Source organism: Hypomesus transpacificus, chromosome 2 (assembly GCF_021917145.1).
Source record: "Hypomesus transpacificus isolate Combined female chromosome 2, fHypTra1, whole genome shotgun sequence".
NCBI lineage: Eukaryota > Metazoa > Chordata > Actinopteri > Osmeriformes > Osmeridae > Hypomesus > Hypomesus transpacificus.
Genome location: NC_061061.1, coordinates 14,399,361 through 14,418,857, shown reverse-complemented (window position 1 = coordinate 14,418,857; position 19,497 = coordinate 14,399,361). Strand labels below are relative to the sequence as shown.

The following is a 19,497-nucleotide window of genomic DNA, read 5'->3' as shown; positions in this document are numbered from 1 at the left end:
GTGTGATTACACAGTACAACAGTGAGTTATCACAACTCCAACACACAACAATGATATGCCAGAAGTGCACAGTGTAGTATTTTATGATAAAAAATCATGCTGGCCATGCCTCCAGGTCTAAAATTCACTGTATGTAGCAATAATCTGCAATACAATCTAATTAAAATCTCAATAATTCCACTAGCACAGTACTTGGAACGCAGGCACTTCAGGCTTGAATTGATGGACTACAGCAAATGAAAACTGGCATGGTTTAATTTACAGTAACTATCCCTTTTAGGTTAGATTCCAATCAAAATGTACTTCATGTAGGCAAATGTAATTCTTAACTGACAAAACTTAAATTAAGGGTCAATTAGGACACTTACTTAGTGACAGTCCAATTTAACAAGACCAAACTCTCTCATGTACCACAGCCGTACTATTAACTGAAACAGTAGTTATGTGATTCTGTAAAATAAAAACATATACTAGGCTCAAAGTAACATTTGGAAAGGACAATATTTCCTGTCAGACTGCAACCAATTGTGAAACAAAAGTTGTGACCATATTTACCTGTAAATTCAGTGGGAAAATGTGATTCTGTTAAACTGTCAAACTGTTAAAATCATATACGATTGTAAGAGAGTTTCTTTGAATATCATAATATCCTTGCACAATTTCCATCTCACCTCCTCTAAACAAACTGTAAGCACACAGACAGACAGAAAGGGTAAAACAGACAGACAAATACTAATATATTAAAACAAATGACAATAAACAGATAGAGAAAGATAATTAGACAGTGGCAAATATGAGAGGCTGTGCTATGATAGACACACACAAGTTGGAAATGGTACCGTTTAGTTTTTTTCTCTAGCACCAGTTAATGACACATCGGTTCTGAGATTGAGAAGAGAAAAAAAATGCGCCCGGTCCCATTCCGGTCTGGTTGTTCATTGTTGACACTTGCGAAAGTGTCATGTACCTTACATGGATGGGGCTTGTCTTTGAAATCCAAACACTTAAACTGTATCTTGCTTGTCCTAGTATTTATCTCTCACAGCATCTTTTGTGGATATTAATACCATCACCATATATGTATTTGATGTTTCGACAACCCTGTTGTAATACACTCAAAGGCACTAAGGAAGCCAGACTAAATGATAACTTCTTGACTGATGACATGTAAGAGCTGGCGTTTTCAGGACAGGAAATTAATGGAACTGTTCCCATGAGAATCACTGAATACCACAAGATGGAAAAAAGCACTATTCTATTGACTAAGTCTTTGGGATGTGAGACATTCCATAGTGTTTGGTTACATTTGATTCTTTTCTTTTTTTGACCACCGACTGGTGACACAGTATGTTTCCATTTACCTGCTTGGTTAGGTGAATCTACCTGTATGTACATGTTTGCTTCATTTTAACAGTGTACAGTTTGTGAGAATCCTGCCAAGGATATCTAAAGGATATCATAATCTTGTCCTGCAAGACAGATAGCCTACTGTCTCTGCATTTTGGAAACTAGATCAGGTTGATTTGAAAGCCCTTTAGTCTGGTGTGTTAACACTGAATGCATTGTACAATGTGTGTACAATAACCACTTCTTCCCACAAATTTCTTCTCTCTCTGGCTTGAGCAAAATCAAATAAATTGGGAAAAATGCGCAAGTCATCACATCCTTCGTTAAAATTGGAGTAAAATGGAAGTCTGTTTTTAAATTGTGTCTTCTCTCTCTGATTTGATTCTGTGTTGTTTTTGACCTGCTCCGCCTCTTCCTATGCACAGTCTTGCTGTTGTTTATCCTGTGGTCCCAGTCTAAAGGTTGTCACAGAGGTTGGATGTTTGGTTGCCACGGAGCTCTCCATTCTGATTAGGTTGCAGATGTGGAGTGGGGAGAGAGGGAGGGTTTATGCTTTGGGGGTGGACTCCATTGCGGGGCAAGCTGTGAGAGAAGATGTCCAAGGAGGAGATTCTGGGGCCAGGAACGGTGGTCATTCCTTCTCCTCCTCCCCCTCCACCTTCAGTTTTCACACCGGGGTCTGGTGTACCCAGGGAGGAAAGCTGCTCTTCCTAGCGAGACAGAGAGAGAGAGGGAGGGGAGGAGAGGGATAGCAGAGGGGAGAGATGGTAATGGTAGAAGGGACATTCAGAGAAGGGTGTTGCATGTGAAGAGGTGTAAAGTTGGCCAATCCAGGGAAGAGGTAACCAATGGAATATAATGTGTGGAATGTACTCCGGAGGGGAAGTGAGGTGTGAAGACGATAAAAGTAAAGTATCCCAAAAGTGATTTCAAATGTTGTTATCAAATTGTGGGGAGTTGAGAGAGAAATCATGAAGAAACAATAATAAATTGTAATTTCACAGTGAGATTGATGCGTAGAGCACAGAAAGACAGGCAATATTGTCATTCTCAAAAAGGAAAAGATAAAAGCAAAGGTGCGCATGAAGGTCAGGGTGTTAGCATAAGCCAGGAGAAGAGGAGCAAGGGAGAAAAAGAAAAGGATGTGACAAAAGAGATGGGGAGGAACAACAGAGAAAGAGAAGAAAATGAGTTACGAAGCAGAGATATGAAATACACCAATAGAGATGGACTGGATAGGAGACGGTGCACATAGAAAGAGAGGGTGGGAGGAATTACTTCATAACTTCTGAGGATGAACAACAAGGTCAGGGCGTCCTGATCCCATCATGATACTGAGATAGGGGATATTAGTCAGTGACTGGGTCAAAGAGTCCGAAAAGTCAAAGTAGACGAAGAGTTGTCATCCTTTGCCAATGAGAAGGATCCAAACACTTTTGATTGTGAGACAACTAAGAAAATAACACACAGAACTGTGTTAAAACTGTGAGAATTTCCTTACACACAGACTATAAAACTTTGTGTTTTCGCCACCTCAGTTGTCTTTATAATTTATAGTATTGGATAAAAGCACGTTTTTTGTTTAATACTGTACACTACCATGCAGAACACTTACAGGTAATGTAGGAAAGCACTAAATTGAGAATGATGATTAGAATGATGATTAAAATAAGGTATTGAATAAGTAAACTCTAACTAATCGCACAACTACAAAACATCGTCAAATCCACCAACCAAAAGTCGAACCCAAACCCATTGTGACCAATGGCTTTTTATTAATAAAAGAAACCTGTGAAACACTGGGTTGGAACTTATGATTGGTGCATGAGTCAAAGTTTTTTTTTTTCATCTATCCTTACCTACACTGGTGCAGAATAGCTTCATTGTATAAACCAGATTCATTTCAGTTATTACTTAAATCAAGCTCTGTGTGTAAGCCGTCATGTCCAGTCTTGTTCAATGCAGTCTGTATTGAGGCAGTAGGAAAAAAAACAGTTGAGTTATTGTGTAAGGCAGATTTGGATACAGTGGGAAAATGGCATTTATATCCAAAAGCAAGGCTGTAAATATAGTTTTAAGTACGACTATATAAAACTGTTAACCGTAAAACATGCAGGCCCTTTTTGAACCCATGGGCTAACTTATCTGGCCATTTAGTTAGTCATGAAAATCGGGTAAAGTCTTATGATGAAAATGAAGCACTGGAGAAGGGAAAGACAGGGGAAAGTATCTTAAGAAGGGTGTAAGATTTGCATCCAGTAGAAAAATGAGTTGGAAGGTTCAAAGCTTAATACTGTAGCATAACATATCTTCAAGAGCATGTCCTTTGAAAGATGATATTTCCATCTCTAGAAGATAACCAGATAAAGTATCAAAAAAAATATTGAGTTGCATACCTTTTCTCTTCTCACTCAGAACCAAAGCACAAAAAGATGACAGATTTTCCAAGATATTAGAGTTACCCAGTGCTAATAGCTATGTTTCATTTCCTTTGGTGCAATCAACAGGACGGGTGGTATGGAGACAACAATAATTAATAGGGTTTCTTTGCCAGTATGAAATAATGATCAAACCTGATTCACAAATATCCCAACAAACCCTCAATTAACCCATAATTCAAGGTAAACAAACATTGGTCCAACTTCTGAGAAACCTGTGTATAAAATGTTTCTTGGGTTTACTCAATGAGACTGTGGCTAACACATCTGAATGTGGTGAGTGTCATCATCTATTAGGTTCATTCACGAAAATGCTTTATATTACACTCCAGTTTAAGAGGATGCCCCCCCCAACATTTACATGGTCATTATATGGTGGATGGCAAATTTTCAGCACTAACTCCCTGATTCTTAATGATTCATAGTCAAGGATCAAAAGACCTCAGAGAAACCAGCAAATGTTGAGTAAAGGAATGTAGCATGTACCCTCAGTTTCTAGTTTCCAGAAGAAACGTCCAAGTGGGCACTGACTAGGTTTCACTATACCTTCAACCCACTGTGAAGTACAATGTAAATTCTGACAGATTGCCAATAACAACACCAGGAAAATATAAATCATATCTAGGCAAGATACATTTCCCCACCATAACATCACCTTCGGTTCACCAAGGCCACTTGCGGAGTAAGCTTATTTTCATGAACTGGGTGATACAAAATAATATCTGATTCAAGTTAGTGCTGAAGGTAAAAATCATTAATTGGACCTATATTGTAATTTTAGGTATGTGGAAAGGATATTTAATTATATTTATCCTACACAGAGACCTTAACATATGTCACAATAATCAGATATTGACTGATGCATTTATAATTTACTCTTGTGTTTAAAATTATAATGTTGAGAGAAGCGCAAATTAAGTGAAAATGGATCATAAACCTGTGTTGAACAATTACCAAGAAAATGTACATCTCAAACTTAAAAGGCGAGATAAACTGTCACATATAGACACAGAATATTTATCAACCTACAAATCAAAGAATAAAACAAGAACACAGTGTTGGTGATACACTTGATTCAGCTCACAATGACTAATACATGAATGTTGAATCCACTAATGTGCCCAGGTGCAATATCAAACCTGTACAAACACATTCACACAAAACTACATTAACATACTCTCACAAAAACACAAAAACATAAATGCACACAAACAGTTAATTTTCAGGGAAGGAACGTGTCAGATACGGAGATTTCCCATAATTCCCGTCATTTATCTTGGGGAGAGGTGGCTGTAATAGGCTCAAATTGTATGGATATGTGGATGATTCACTGTGATGTGTAGCATAGAGACACAATGTGCAGCGTGTGTGCCTTAGTTCGAACAGAAGTGGTTTAAACTATTGGCTCTATGTGTATGAATGTGCATCCATACCAAACAACTAATCAAGCAAGCAGTGTTTGCAAGTGTGTAAGTCAAATATACTCATTTGCACAAATATACATTTTCAAGTTGGTAATGAGGACTACATGAACTACTTTCATGTAAGTACCATCATTTAAAACCAGCGTATGAAAAAATTTACTTTCGAAACAAACTGAAACTGAAAAACTGTGAAAGGATGAAGTCACCGATTATGTGATGAGGGAGATTAGGTTGCCCACACCTAATTCTATCGGAGCTGTGAAATCAATGGCAGACCACAGATTGTTCGTATTTCTCTGCATTTCTATCTAGAATTCTACAATCGAACTTGAAGTTTGATGGCAAATTCTGAGGCAAAGTGTTTACAGGAAGTTCTCCGTATGTGACTGAATTTGTGCAAATGATATTGGCAGGTTTGTCTGTGGAGTGCTGTAACAAAATGACCTCTGTATCGCTTAAAGCCAGATGTCTAATGGTGTGTCGATGATCTTGTATAAAGAAATAGTAAATGTCCTATGTTTTACTTTCTGCTGTGAAAGCATTGCAGATGTGTGTATGCGTATTGTCTGAAATAATGATAAAAAAAGATAAATGATCAAATATACACACTAAGGAATACGGTCAATTAGAAGGTATGTAAAGCACTATCATGTTGTGTGTTGACTAATTAGTGTGTGCCATCTATCTTTAAAGGTCATCTGAGTGTTTTGATTCAGTGTGAGCTGTGCTGCACACAAACAGGGACGCACATGTAGTACAGTGAAGGAATCAAAGCGGAGTATGGATTGATGCAGAGCGGTAAGTCCACTGAGGTGTATGCTGGTTTGATTACCTGTGCATTCGGGGAGGGGCAGGCGCGAGACGGGGCTGCACTAGGATGGATTGACGCCTCCCCTAAGAGAAATCACCGTATCTCATCAACACAGGAGGAGAGATAGAGAGAGGGAAGAGGGCAAGGAAAGTGAAAGAGGGAAGGCAGGAGTGCACCGCGGGAAGTTAGGAGGACGGAGATGAGGGCTGAGGAGGAGTGGGGACACTCGCTGGCCAAAGGAACAGTACACGTTACATACGGCACAATTAGAAAACACAAAAGACAAACATCGACCACACACACACACACACACACACAGAGGCACACACACACAATAAAAACTGTTACGTAAAAACAGGACCACATTCCCCCACCAACACAAAACTCAGCAGCCATAAAACACAAGAAGAAACTGATGTTTCACACACATGCTTAAGTTTAAGTCAGGGGTGTTACAGCTTGCGGTGGGAAAGACATCTGCATCTGAAAGCAGTTCAAACATGATTCATTAATCCACAAGACCTTGAATAGCCAAGTCTGTTTACTTCTCCGGAAGCTACAAGGTCACAAGAGAATGGTAAGTCATGCTACTGCTTAGCATGCAATTATTAACCAGGAGAAATATCAGGCACTCAAGAACGTGTGTAAATACTAACCAATAAGACAAATAACACTAAAAGACTGACAAATAAACACACGGATACTAACACAAACATACACAAACTGACACGGAACAATCAGTCATTGACATTAGACACAACAGATATAGAATAGGTCGAGATGAAACGGGCACGATACACCTCACATTCCTAATACCTCAGACAATGCATGGAAAACAGAAGTAACATCAAATTGGGAGAGGAATCATGGAGACCAAGACCACCCCCTTGCAACGGCCAGTCAATCAATCGTTATATTATTTCTGTTAATATAACCCTTAAGAACCTTTTTATAATTTCAATCCCATATCCATCCCAAAGATACTCTCAGGATAATGTTACAACGTGATGTCGTGATCATGTGTATTTCTAGTACACTGCAGTGCGTGAAATGTCAGCACCCACAGGCACAGAACCCAACTCGATGCAACACATACACAGTTCATGAATTCCTCTATGACATACTGTATGAGCGGTGCATGTGCATTACACCAAACGACAAGCTTGTGGCTGTGATAATCTTGAAACGGAATTCTTCGTTTGTGTGTGTGCGGGGGGGGGGGGGGGGTGATGTTAGCACGAAATGGGAGAGTTGGATATGGGATTCTGGATCTGTGCCCCCTCAAAGAAGCATGGTTGAAGTCCTGAGTATTAGATCCCTTGCAGATGTTCTGGACTGCTCCTAACAGGATTCTCTGAAAGAGGTCTGATGTTCACAAAATAAATCTCTGGAAATTCCGTGAAGTCCTTGCAAATAACAAATATATATAAGAATGTGTCTGTTGGCTCTCTTTCTCTATGCAGGTTACAAACATGGCACATGGTTTGGTAAGAGTAGGCAAAGGATTTGGTCTCAGCAACAAGGATTTGATTTGAATGGATGGACACATATCTTGGATGCTCAGAGTCTTGTGAGACACATTGGGGGTTGTTTTACAGCGCACTCACACTTGCACACGCACTCACCCACCCACGCACACATACACTGGAAACTGATATCTTTGCAGCATGACTCATGGTTGAAGGTGGGCGTGTTGGATTAGACAGAAGATGGGGCAGAGGAATGTATAGAATGGCCAACACTGAGTGTAGATTCTGAAGACTTCAGAGGGCGCAAAGTCCATTCTCAGAACAGAACCTACATAATCTGAACACATTGTCGAAAAATTGACAGAAGTGTGACACCATCATGCTCAAATATATCAAAAGTTCAAGGGGTGGTGATCTCAGACCCAGCTATGGTCACAACCTGGACATCTTGCCATCTTAAAAGACTGACCAATCTGTGGCATAATATGTGGACAGACAATTTTTGGTTTACGAAAGACCCAAACACATTGACACAACAGTCACTCGAGAACAGAGGGACAAGTCAAGACAAACAGAGGAAGGGATACACACAGCAAACAAACAAGTTACGGTCAAGACAGAAAGAGAGAGAGAGAGAGAGGGGAAGACAGACCTGATCTGCAAATATCCTAGTTTTTGGCTCAATGACGGGTCCTCCCCTGATTTCATCCTCCACAGCCATGAGCCTTGAAATAGAGAGAGAGAGAGAGAGAGAGAGAGAGAGAGAGAGAGAGAGAGAGAGAGAGAGAGAGAGAGAGAGAGAAAAGAGAGAGAGAGAGCGAGAGAGAAAGAAAGAAAGAAGAGAGAGAAAAAAGAGGGGGTGGAGAGAGAAAGGGATAGAGAAAAAGAGGGGGAGGAAGAGAGAGATAATAGTGAGTTCAAGCAGACACAAAGTCACTAGGCAGCATGAAGGGACTGAGCAGAGAGCACAATTAAAACGGTCATCTTAACAAACATTGGCATGACAGTCTTGTACATTATCATGCCCCAAAATAGGTTAATTGCGACTATTTTCATTCTCCCCCGAGGGATTTATTGTGGTGTTTCTTTCCAAATGAGGGTGCTTTCAAATACAACCATAGATAACCATGCCTACATTGTAATTGTGATTGTGCTAGGAAGAAATAAATGAATGTTAGATTCTGATCATCCCCTGGGAATGACTGAGAGGCAGCAACATGAGCATACCACGGCCTCAATCGCCAATCCTGCTGACAACCATTTCACAGCATCTGCTTGCAGATTTGACAGAGCTTATTACTGCTGTCCGAGAGGTGCTATTCTTGCAGTGCGTTCTCCTCTTCTTGCTAGTTTCCATGTGTTGTGTTTCCTCCAGGTAGGGAACAGTGAGCAGTAATTACTGACTGGCCCTAAACCCCCAGGATCATCGTCATTTGAGGAAAATTGTTCAGCGTGATTTATTTGGCAGATACACAAGGGTCATTGAAGTCACATGTGAAGTTAGTGCCATATTGGTAAGTCCAGGGTATTGACCAGCTGTTTGTTGTTAGCAGTTTTTTTTACCTTGTGAAAGGTATTTAAAACATACTACTCACTACCTGGTTGATATTCTAGAATGAACAAAAACAGTCCTCAGTGTTTTTCTTACGATACAAATCATTACTGTTTATCGTATCACATCCCCCTTTCTGCTTGAGTGACATTACTGTAAAATGCCATACAGAAACTGATTGGAAAATTGCTGACAAAGGGAATGTAAATCCCTGCAATATCCAAAGAACTGACTTGAACAGAACACTGACCAATGATTAATTAATAAAAGAAAAAGGGACAGATTGAGTTTAGGACATTGTTAACACTGTAGAGCCAATTTAAAGTGGGAAAATAGAGAGCAGTTGTAATTAGTGTTCCTAATAAGATTACAAATTGCCAGTAAATTGAAAGCCACATAGTAAAATGCAGCTAAATATTTGCACTGAGTAGGGCAAAAATAAGATCACATAATACTCATTGTAATTTTCATTTCCACTTTGAAATCCTGCCTTAAATTAGCTCAGCTTGTCACTACTCTGGTCATATGGTCTAACGCTTAACATTAATAAATAATGAAAATCCACAGGTGAAGTTTCAAACATAGGCGTTTGGATGTTTTATTCCATAAAGAATGTACAGTGTTGATTATTTTACAAAAAATAAGGGGAAAAAAGAATCATAAGCACTGACAGAAACATTAGCACTGTCTCAAAAACAATGGAATGCCACATGAGTATACAATAGAATTTTGACATGACTTCAAAAGGCAGACAGTGATTCACATGGGTGATATGTACCAAAAATAAACCTGTTTATCCATTTACGCTTCAAGTAGTGTGCTTGTGAGGTCAAGTCTTACATGCAGTTAAAACAATGTGGGCATATATCAACATGAGGTCAGGAGCATGTCATAATGTCTGGATTTGCAGCTACAAAGTAAAAATGCAGGGGACTGAGGTATCAGATTAGGGTCATATATCGTGTGAAGTCACCTTACACATGTACATGGACAGTCAACCTCTACCCGGTGCTGCTATTAGCCATGCCATTCAACATGGCTTTCCTGCACAGTGACTAGCCACAAATCTGATTTTATATGTAAGCACTAACAAAGCAATTCTTATGTAATACAATCTATATAGCCTACAAATGCTTGCTACCAAAAGAAAGGCGGGTATATGATATTGAAACGAAAGCTATAATCTACTTTTCTTGAAGAGATGAATTCAATTGTTGCCCTTTTGTTAATAATTCTTACAGACAAACCATATCATAACTGCATAAAACACCTGACAGTTTTCAAAGCTCTATCGTTCTTAAACAAACATATTATTGATCACCATGTCTCTTAACACCACCATTAGCTGCAAAATAAAATCTTAAATCAAGCATATACAGCAAAATAATATAGATAAAAATCTTAATGATAACATTAAATAATATAATAAATCATTAATATATTCTAAGGATATCCAACTTTGTCTCATTTTTGTGATTTTGATAATTTTAAACTGTACAAATATGCCTGAATAAAAAAGAGACTTTCAAAACTAATTGTGCAGAACATAAGCTGTATCTATCATATTTAGGGCTTGACGGTATCTGATGTGAAAATATAAATAAGTCATTTATGTTTGTATGGTTAAATTGATACTGTCAATGGCACCAGGTCAAAGCCTTAAATGAAACAAGAATTCAGCGATTTGACGGAACCATAAGCAGTGGATGCAAAAGAAGAGTGAAGTTAGATTAGGCCATAGATCCACTAAGTGAATCCACTTTTTTGTTTTTTTAAGAAAGATTTTGCATTGTTTTCACATGGTATAGTGTTTGGACATGCTTCTCCAAAAATGGGGTGCTTCACTGTTTTTACCTTGATTATATTGTGCTAAGCAGAGAACCCCATTGGCATTCAGAGAATCAATCAAACTTGTTTGGTCAAACTTGAGGTGCCCAAAATATGTAAGGCACTCATTTTTGTCCAAATGCTCTCTACCATATGAATACAAGTGATATAATAGATGCACAGGCCTTTTTAAGTGTAAAATGATGAAGTGAAGTTCTTTCTGTACATATTTCTTTGTTTTTGAAGTTGCTCGGCTACTTATGGCACCATTAATTTGCTGATTCTACCTTTTAGTGCAGGTGTACCATAATCATGTACAGTATGGAGTAGGTACTGTAGGCATGAACATTTGGTGTTGATTATGTATATTTCTTAGTAGCTTATGTATGTATATAATGTACTATATGTGCCTGAGTGCATACATCTTCTGCAAATATACCGTAATTTTTTATGTTTTATAAAGATGGTCTAATTCCAACTATTATTGCACATATCTTTCAAAAAGAATTTGCTATTGCAGTAGATTAAAATAGTCACAATTTATAATTTCATTGATAATATTACAATAGAATTCACAAATAGTATCTTAATAGATTATTACTGGTATGGCTCATACAACACAGACTTCGAAAGGCTAGGGGTAACATATTCAAAAATAGTTAATTACGCTGTACAATCTGTCATCTGCCCTTCAAGAAACAACATTTACACAGCACTCCAGCAACCAAGATAATTCAGATGAGTTCAGATCTAACAGCCGAGATGAGACGAAACTAGCCAGTCTGAAAATCGTTTGGCAAAACGCAGCTCAAATCACAATGTAAGGAAAGTGATAAAGCTCAATTTGGCAGGCTAGCCAGATTGCCCTTGAGAAGACAATTGTTGACATCAACTAACATATGCTAGGTGATCCAGTTAGTCAAGCAGTAAAGATTGTTATGGGCTAACAGATTTCTTTAAAAACAATCTGTATTGCCTGTCAGTGCTTTGCTACGCTTTGTCATTATTGACGTGAGACGGTTTGAATATAGGTAGTTTCGATAAATGAAAAAGGTACAAAACCGTCTCATTTCGTCTTATGGCAGCTGTTAGTCCCAGACTGGATTAAGCAGACGAAAAGAGCTTTCACACAATATCTAAATATCCTAGTTTTCGGAATTAATGATTAATGAGATTGGAAAAGCATCATGAAAAGTTACGTTGTGTGTGTGTAAATTAGACCTCCAAAAGATTGTCCTTTTGGAGGACAAATGATCAAACCAATTGCTGCAAGCTGAATTTACAATTGATCAACAACTGAACATGTTCACTGCCACACATTTTACCTGTCTCACAGCCTGCCACACGTTATAGAAGTATGTAGGACAAAATCCTAATGTGAGATTGGCTTTCGGAACTCCAACTCCTTTTGGTATCAGTGCAAGTATCCATGTGAAAGTCCAAGTTGTGCATGCAGATCTCAAGTTAGCATTTGCTGTCTACATGTTTGAAATGTCACATAACTCCTTACTGTGGTACTCTACTTTTAAGGAGTCTTGAATATTGAATATTTCTGAAGTTCAGTGACCAAATTGTATCACTTCATGTAGGACACTGACATCCTCTTCAGCGTTAAGGGAAATATAACTAATCTATTGTCTGTGTTAGGACTACAAAGTGTTGTCACTCCACCAAGTTATACAATGGTCTCAGCTTCTCAAACGAGGTTATAGTCCCCATTAGCATTCTTATGGAAACCTCGTTTGATGGTGCCACTGCTGAAGTCCTTCAGTGCACATGATTGTGATTGATCACCTGGATCTTAAATGGAAGAACTAGCATCATGTCCTGTACTTGCTTTGTCCTTCTTGCAAGCTTTTCTGACATTAACACCACTGGCGGATTATGCCTTTTAGGTTCCAAAGGGACGTCATTGAACAAACTGCTTCACGAAGTGCAGATCAAGTTTTAATCACATGACGTCAATTCTTAATCCTCAATTGTGCTTTTAAACTGCAATCTGTTGGAAAAGTCAGTCACAGTTGAAGATAATAGGAATAATCTCTACATATAATGCAGAAACTATTGGAAAAAAGTATCAAGAGTTTCTATTTGTTGATACAAAATGGCTGCAGTAGGGTGCAATAGCACAGAGTCTAGAGATTTTATGAACAGAGTTAGTATTTGGGGGATTATGGATGGGATGTACTCCATAAAAGATGGTCAGGTTCGGTTCTTCATTCCACTTCTTCTTCCCTGAAATGGATTAGAAGTGGCAATATTCTCTGTGACAATCTATCGATGATATATTATAAATTGTGGACTACAAAAGTATTTATGAATAATTTTCGCAAAATCTTGCTGAAGAATTTAACTTCAACTGGTTTCATTCGTCATTGACGAAGAAAACAATATTTTGTTTAGACAGGGTAATGGTGCCTTTGTGTACCTTTCCAGTTACCAAAATACATGATTTCAATCTCAACCTAATCTATTGCTACACTATTGAATCGTGTTAGCATTCTTCAGGTCAGTGACGAATGTAATTTTTTCATGATGGCCTTGTCATGAAAAAAAAAGACTTCTTTACTGAAATCGTAACACCAGGTATACTGGGGAAGTTAGATGCTATATTACTTTGGCATCAACTTTTGATGTCAAAGTCGAAATGTAAAAGAAGACTCTATGATAATGCCCCATTGTTTAACTACTGAAAAGCACCACTTGCCTGTGGAAGATTGTCTGCACTCTGAACAAGTCACCAGATTTGTAAAGCAAAGGTATTCTCATGCCATTGTAAACCAAAGCCATGAAAACTACTCTACCAAATGATTTCCCTTCTCTCTTATTTGTCTATGTGTCACCCTCTCACTCCCAGGGGTGTCTATGAACAGTGGTGTGTGCCCCCCCCACCCCCCTCGAAATCACTTTGCAAAGACAATGTCCCAGTCAATTTATACAATGATGTATTATAGAGTTACTGAAATTGGCAGTCATTAACCTTTGAAAACCTTTGAAAACAGCACCCTCCGCCCCTCTATTTACCTGTTAATTATTCCTTTAATTTGGGAGTCTTTCTCCACTTGCTGCTGCCGTAGCCTCCTCTCACTATCATCCAGCCGGTTCTGGTACTGCATGAGGATCTTACTGGTCTGTTGCTCTTGGGAGACCAGTCTCCTCTCATATTCCTCCAGCTTCTTATGTGACATCACCAGACGTTCCTTCAGGGAATGGATTTCCTCCTCATACTCCTTCACCTGAAGTCGTGAAGAAAAAGAGAGCAAAGAATAGATGAGGATCAAAGAACATTGCGACGCAGATGCATCACAAGCGACTCAAAGTTCACTGTCTCTTCATGATATACTTTGACGCTGTGCAGGAACATAGTCAAGGAGCAAAACCGAACAAAGATCTTTAGGTAGCACTCCCTCTAAAAATGCTTCATTGTACACTTTGCTATTTATCATGTTGTATACATGTTGATATATTTAGTTATCAATCATAAACTATTACATATTCTAGAAGTGCTTTGGTATGACTCGTGTGAGCTAAAAGTTTGAGTACTTTCGGTGTTATTCAGGTTCATCGTTATGGTCCTCTTTAAATAATTTATAAACCAGCATCTCCTCGCCATCTGTTTTGTACTTGTATGACTTGCATTTCCTTGACATCTGCACCCCACATTAAAGGAGCCTTAGTTGAAGATATGACTCAGACCATTTCTGCACTTGTGTTGTCTCATAGTATCAGGTTGAGTAGTAACAGCTTAATTTACTAAACACAATAGCACGTCTTCAATTAAATTGTGAAAATCCTGAGATAGAAACACACCCTGTCCATGCGTGACTCATCCATGCTCTTGGAGTACTCTTTCAGCTTGAAGTCCTCACGGTCAATCCGTGAACTCTCAATGTCTGCTGAAAGGTGCGGCATGTTGGAGACCCAGGCCACTGTTCTCTCATTGGCTGGCGTTGGGGGGTTAAGGGTCGAGGGTGACTGGGAACCCTGGGTAGAAGAAAACTCTATATAAATATAACGATTCATTGTACTGGCCTTATAAGGGTGCAGTTTAGAACAGTGCATGGCAAAATGATAAATGCTGATTCAAGCCACGGGGAATGTACCTGTTTGCTAATGGATGGTTTAAGCAGATGTTGTTGTGGTTGTTGCTGCTGCTGTTGTGGTGATTGCTGTGTAGACTGATTGGCGCCCCCCTGTGGACTTTGGCTCTCCCTGACAGAGCTCTGCTGGTGCGGCAGTCCAGGGGCTGTGTTATCTTTGACGGACAGTTGCTGCCGTGGCGCTGGTTGCCGACCCCCATAGCCTGACTCTGGTGATTGGAGCAGGTTGCCACTAGGTGGCCGCGTTTTTGCAGGAGGGGCAGGTGCAGCAGCCGCACTGACGGACAACTGATGTGAGGTCTGGGATTTGACACGCTGAGCAGGAGGCGGGGCCACGGAACTCTGGCGCACAGGTTGAACTGTGGAGGGGGGAGTGGCCAGAGAGGAGTGGGATGTGCCTGTCTGTGATGCCATCATCTGATGCTGTTGCTGGAGATTATCCTAACCAACAGAGCAAGAGAACACAAACATTGAAATTACTTTGACATACAAACCTTAAAATACCTCCTTTTACCAAATCCACAACGGGTCTGTCTGTGTTTACTTATATAATGAACAGACATCATTGATGTTACTGACATTATTAATATAGACAGCCTTTCCCACCTACCTGCACATGCATGGACAGCTGCCGCCTCCCATAGTCAGCCCTGCTGTACTCATCACTGTAGCTGTGCGAATGAATGATGCTGGGCTGTCCTAGGTGGCCCGGAGCTTGCCTGAGGGTGGACAGGTCCTCACTGCGGGAGAACCCGCCATGGGCAAACTGGGGGATATAGGCTGGGTGCGAGGGCTCTGGCTCTGGGGCCAGGAGGAGGGGCGGAGGAGGCTGGGCTCGGCTGTGCTGGTGGTGGAGCTGCTGCGGCCCGTCAGCCGTGGCCAGGTGGAAGAGGGGGTTCTGGAAGGAAAGCGGGTAGCGCATGGCGGCTGCCTGCTGCTGCTGCTGCTGGGACAGCGAGTCGGTGGTTGCGCCCATCTGGCTCAGCTGGCTCAGCCGAAGGCCGCCCGACATGCTGGAGCCCCCTGAGCCGGCTGACAGACGGCCGCCGGCCCGCAGCTGGCTGCTCAGGCCGGAGCCGAGGCCTCCTCCCCCACCACCGCTGCTAAGGCCCCCGAAACTGCCCATGCCAGCAAGAGAGGCCTGGGAGGAGTTGAGCATTTCCACCGACTGCAGGTTAGACACGCTGTTCATTCTGGAGTCCTGGAGGTCCATCATAGACACGCTTTTATTGACACTGAGCACCTAGGTAAGGGGGATATAATAGGCTTGTGTGCGCTCCGTTAATCTGCAATGTCAGGTGGCATTCGGCCGATAAACAGAGCATAATCTTTCCATAGGGGGATCTCGCGTCCTCAATCCCAGAATGCACTACTAAGGTACAAAGTGAGTAATTGCAATAAAGCACATATATGTCATAACATCAACCTTCTTTCATTACCATATCATTTGAATAGATAAAACTAGGAAGATTATCCAACTACTACTATACTTTCCTACATCATACTACTACCATCTTAAAGGCCCTGTATTGTCCTAATATGTTTATTAAAAAATTAAAAATATGAATCTGTAAATTTAAATGTAAACTGTAAATAGGGACAACAAATAATTAAAAATTATAATGAATTGACTTTCTTGGAGGATTCTTGATCCAAACAGCACTGCCTCTGTTGCCTGGGTCAAATAAATATGAGTAGAATGGAAAAGATATATGATGACGTCTATCCTTGTTTAGTGTTTTTTATACACCAATGGTTGCCCTGCATTCCTTTCCCATATATTAATAGATGTATCCAGAAGGTGCTAGGTGTGCAAAGTAAAGATGAAATACCATGTAAAGTGTGCGGTGCTCACCATAAAATGGGAAAGAACATGGTTTCCTGGTAATAATATTCAACAGGGTTCACAAGTTAGTCAGTATTTTTTTGTTGTTGCTCTGAAAACATTAAAAGGAGCCCTACTCGGATGATTGAAACAAATTGACAGTGCAGGACCTTTAATTAACGACTACTCTAAATCCAAACTGACAGCCAAATCTTCTGTTCTAGAGGTTCAATGAAACCTTCCTCCTCAACTCAGTGGTGGGAAACTGACCTTAGGGTCCGGTTCTGTGATGTCGGAGCTGCTTGTGCAGTAGGCAGGGCTGGAACGGGCCAGGGGAGGGCGGGTCACATAAAAAACGTCTTTGGAGTTGGCTCGTTGTAGATGGTCGCGCTCCTGGAAACTCATCTGAGCACGGGTCGGCATGTTACCCCCACCGGACACTCCAGAGGTAGGGGAAGGCAAGCGAGTGATGTCAATGGAGCTGGAGAGATGAAATACATGTATGAATCAACCATTATATTATCAAATCAACCTTTACCCGACTGTTCATCCTCCTGGACGCCTACCTGTTCAGGTCCCTCATCATAATGTTCTGGAACTCGGAGGAGACTCCCCTGTTGAAGCTGGGCCGAGAGAGTAGCCGGTCCGTTTGTCTCTCCTGGATCCTGTCTGTCTGGTGGCTGGGCTGTCTCTGCAGGTGGGGGTTGCGCAAGGCCATGCTGATGTCATTCAGGAGACGAGGCAGGGGCCCCAGCTTTATAATGGCATCCTATGGCAGAAAGAAACAGAAAACCACGACATTGATACAAGGAAAAGGTGGAAACAGACCATGTTCTTGTTCACCAGAGATTGTAGTTCAGTTCTGCATATTCATTGGTTTGTTGGAGTATAATCAAGGGGGTCTCCTACCTTGCTGAGCTGGGCCATGACCTCCCACAGCAGGCTGTGCAGTATGGACAGCTCCCTGCCCAGGTCGATGTAGCCCTCGAAGCCCCCCGCGTTGCTCACGCTGTCCAGGTTGGAGATCTCATACAGGAACTGTTGCATGGAGCCCCACTCAATTTCGAGGAACTCATTCATGAAGCACATGTACTCCTCTTTAATGCCAAACCTGGGAATGAGGTGCAAGTGAGGCACAGTTGTGAAAAAGAACAACTGATTTAAGCGATTCGAGAGACACAGAAGAGAACAAAAACACTTTTGTTTGAGAAAAAGGTGCCACGCGTGGTCACGTTGTGCAGATCAACTGACTTGGAGAAGTTGGCCAGGTTCTGCACCACCTTGGCAATGAGGGTGAGTGTGCGCGATGTCTGTTCATCAGGGTACTCCTGGGTGAGGTTAAACAGCGAGGGGGACATGACAGCTGGACACAGAAAGCGCAGGAAGAGGGAGCCGCTGATGAGACGGTCGGCAATGTCCTCCCGCCCCCTCTCTGCACAGCGCACTCTCCAGGACGCGAAGACCTCCTTCAGCTCTCGTGGAAACACACTGTACAGAGGTATTGTAGAAATGGCTTAAAATGGCTGACGCATTTTATCTTGCTGAGAGTTACTAGTTGGCCAATTATTTGAGATTAAGGAGAGCAATTTCAAAGGCTTTAGCACTTGGGTAATTATCCCAGTGTTTAAATCTCCTACCTAACACTTTTCACACTCGACATTATAAATACGTTAGGCATACTATACACTGACCAATGGGAGTTGACAATCTTGCAGAGGGCCAGTTCACAGCACATGCGGAGATTTGCTTGATGGTCTGGGAGGACAGACGGTGGAGTCCTCATTGGGTCCACCTCGCAGTTCTCCTCCGACTCGTACAGTGCCCTTATGAACTCACCTACGTGACACACAATCGCAAACACATTGTTGACAAACAGACAAAGTCAAACAATTTGAAAATATAATTGAGATTTCTATGATTTTTACCTATTGCATCCTTGAGGTACTTATGTCCAATCAGTTTGAGGTACTCTTCTATGGCTTTGGTGGCCAGAGTGTTCTCTCTGAAGATAAGGTGTTCTCGGTCGATGAACCTGTCTACCTCACACATTGCCATGTCGGACAGAAAATCCTGTAAAAGGCAACAGATAAAAGATAAGCCTTTTTTGAACAAGTTTCAGTGTCCTATCAATCGGTCAGATTGAATTTGGGAGTTGTACTTTGTATAAGCCCCAACACTCCCCATTCCAATTTGACCCTCCACTAGCGGGTTGTCGATGCAAGCGGGTACTGTAAATAAATGATTTAATCATATCATCTTCACACTGGATTTTCTTGAGAATCAACGTCTAACCTTACCTTTGCTTTCCCCGTGCTCTGCAGTATGTGCACGAGGGCACAGGCCACCTCCTCCTTGCTCTTGACGCTCAGTAGCGGTTCGAGCACAGCACACAGGGTGCGGTAGTTATTTGTGACGTACTCTGCAAACTCCTTATACAGCTCCATGGGCAGGATGCTCATGGTCTGGTACCGTGATTTGAGGCGTATCGAAGCGTTGATGATCTTGCCCCCTCCTACACCCCCACCCTTGGTAAGGACACTAGGCTGGATGACGGGGTACCACTGTTCAACAAACTGTCGGCCGGTGATGCTTGAGATGGGTATGCTGACCAGTCCCAGGTAAGTGCTCTTTTCCTTTTTAGAAGAAGAAATAAACACATGAAAACTACAGGGGGACACTGGACTCGGTCGTTTGCTACCAATTA

At 41.2% G+C, this 19,497-nt stretch overlaps 1 protein-coding gene across 1 annotated transcript in view; it reads right to left on the bottom strand.

Moving 5' to 3' along the window:
• Positions 1 to 239: 239 nt before the first annotated feature.
• The window catches only part of syngap1b (synaptic Ras GTPase activating protein 1b), a 70,064-nt gene continuing 50,806 nt past the window's right edge, over positions 240 to 19,497 (bottom strand). The window contains exons 9-21 of the mRNA XM_047041185.1: positions 19,091 to 19,426; positions 18,719 to 18,863; positions 18,485 to 18,629; positions 18,045 to 18,281; positions 17,703 to 17,904; positions 17,360 to 17,562; positions 17,064 to 17,274; positions 15,579 to 16,211; positions 14,972 to 15,409; positions 14,679 to 14,852; positions 13,893 to 14,104; positions 8,142 to 8,214; positions 240 to 2,057 (exon numbers count right to left, since the gene is read on the bottom strand). Of these exons, the coding sequence (XP_046897141.1) occupies positions 1,803 to 2,057; positions 8,142 to 8,214; positions 13,893 to 14,104; positions 14,679 to 14,852; positions 14,972 to 15,409; positions 15,579 to 16,211; positions 17,064 to 17,274; positions 17,360 to 17,562; positions 17,703 to 17,904; positions 18,045 to 18,281; positions 18,485 to 18,629; positions 18,719 to 18,863; positions 19,091 to 19,426 (3,264 nt within the window). The 3' untranslated portion in view covers positions 240 to 1,802. The remainder of the gene's footprint in view (positions 2,058 to 8,141; positions 8,215 to 13,892; positions 14,105 to 14,678; positions 14,853 to 14,971; positions 15,410 to 15,578; positions 16,212 to 17,063; positions 17,275 to 17,359; positions 17,563 to 17,702; positions 17,905 to 18,044; positions 18,282 to 18,484; positions 18,630 to 18,718; positions 18,864 to 19,090; positions 19,427 to 19,497) is intronic.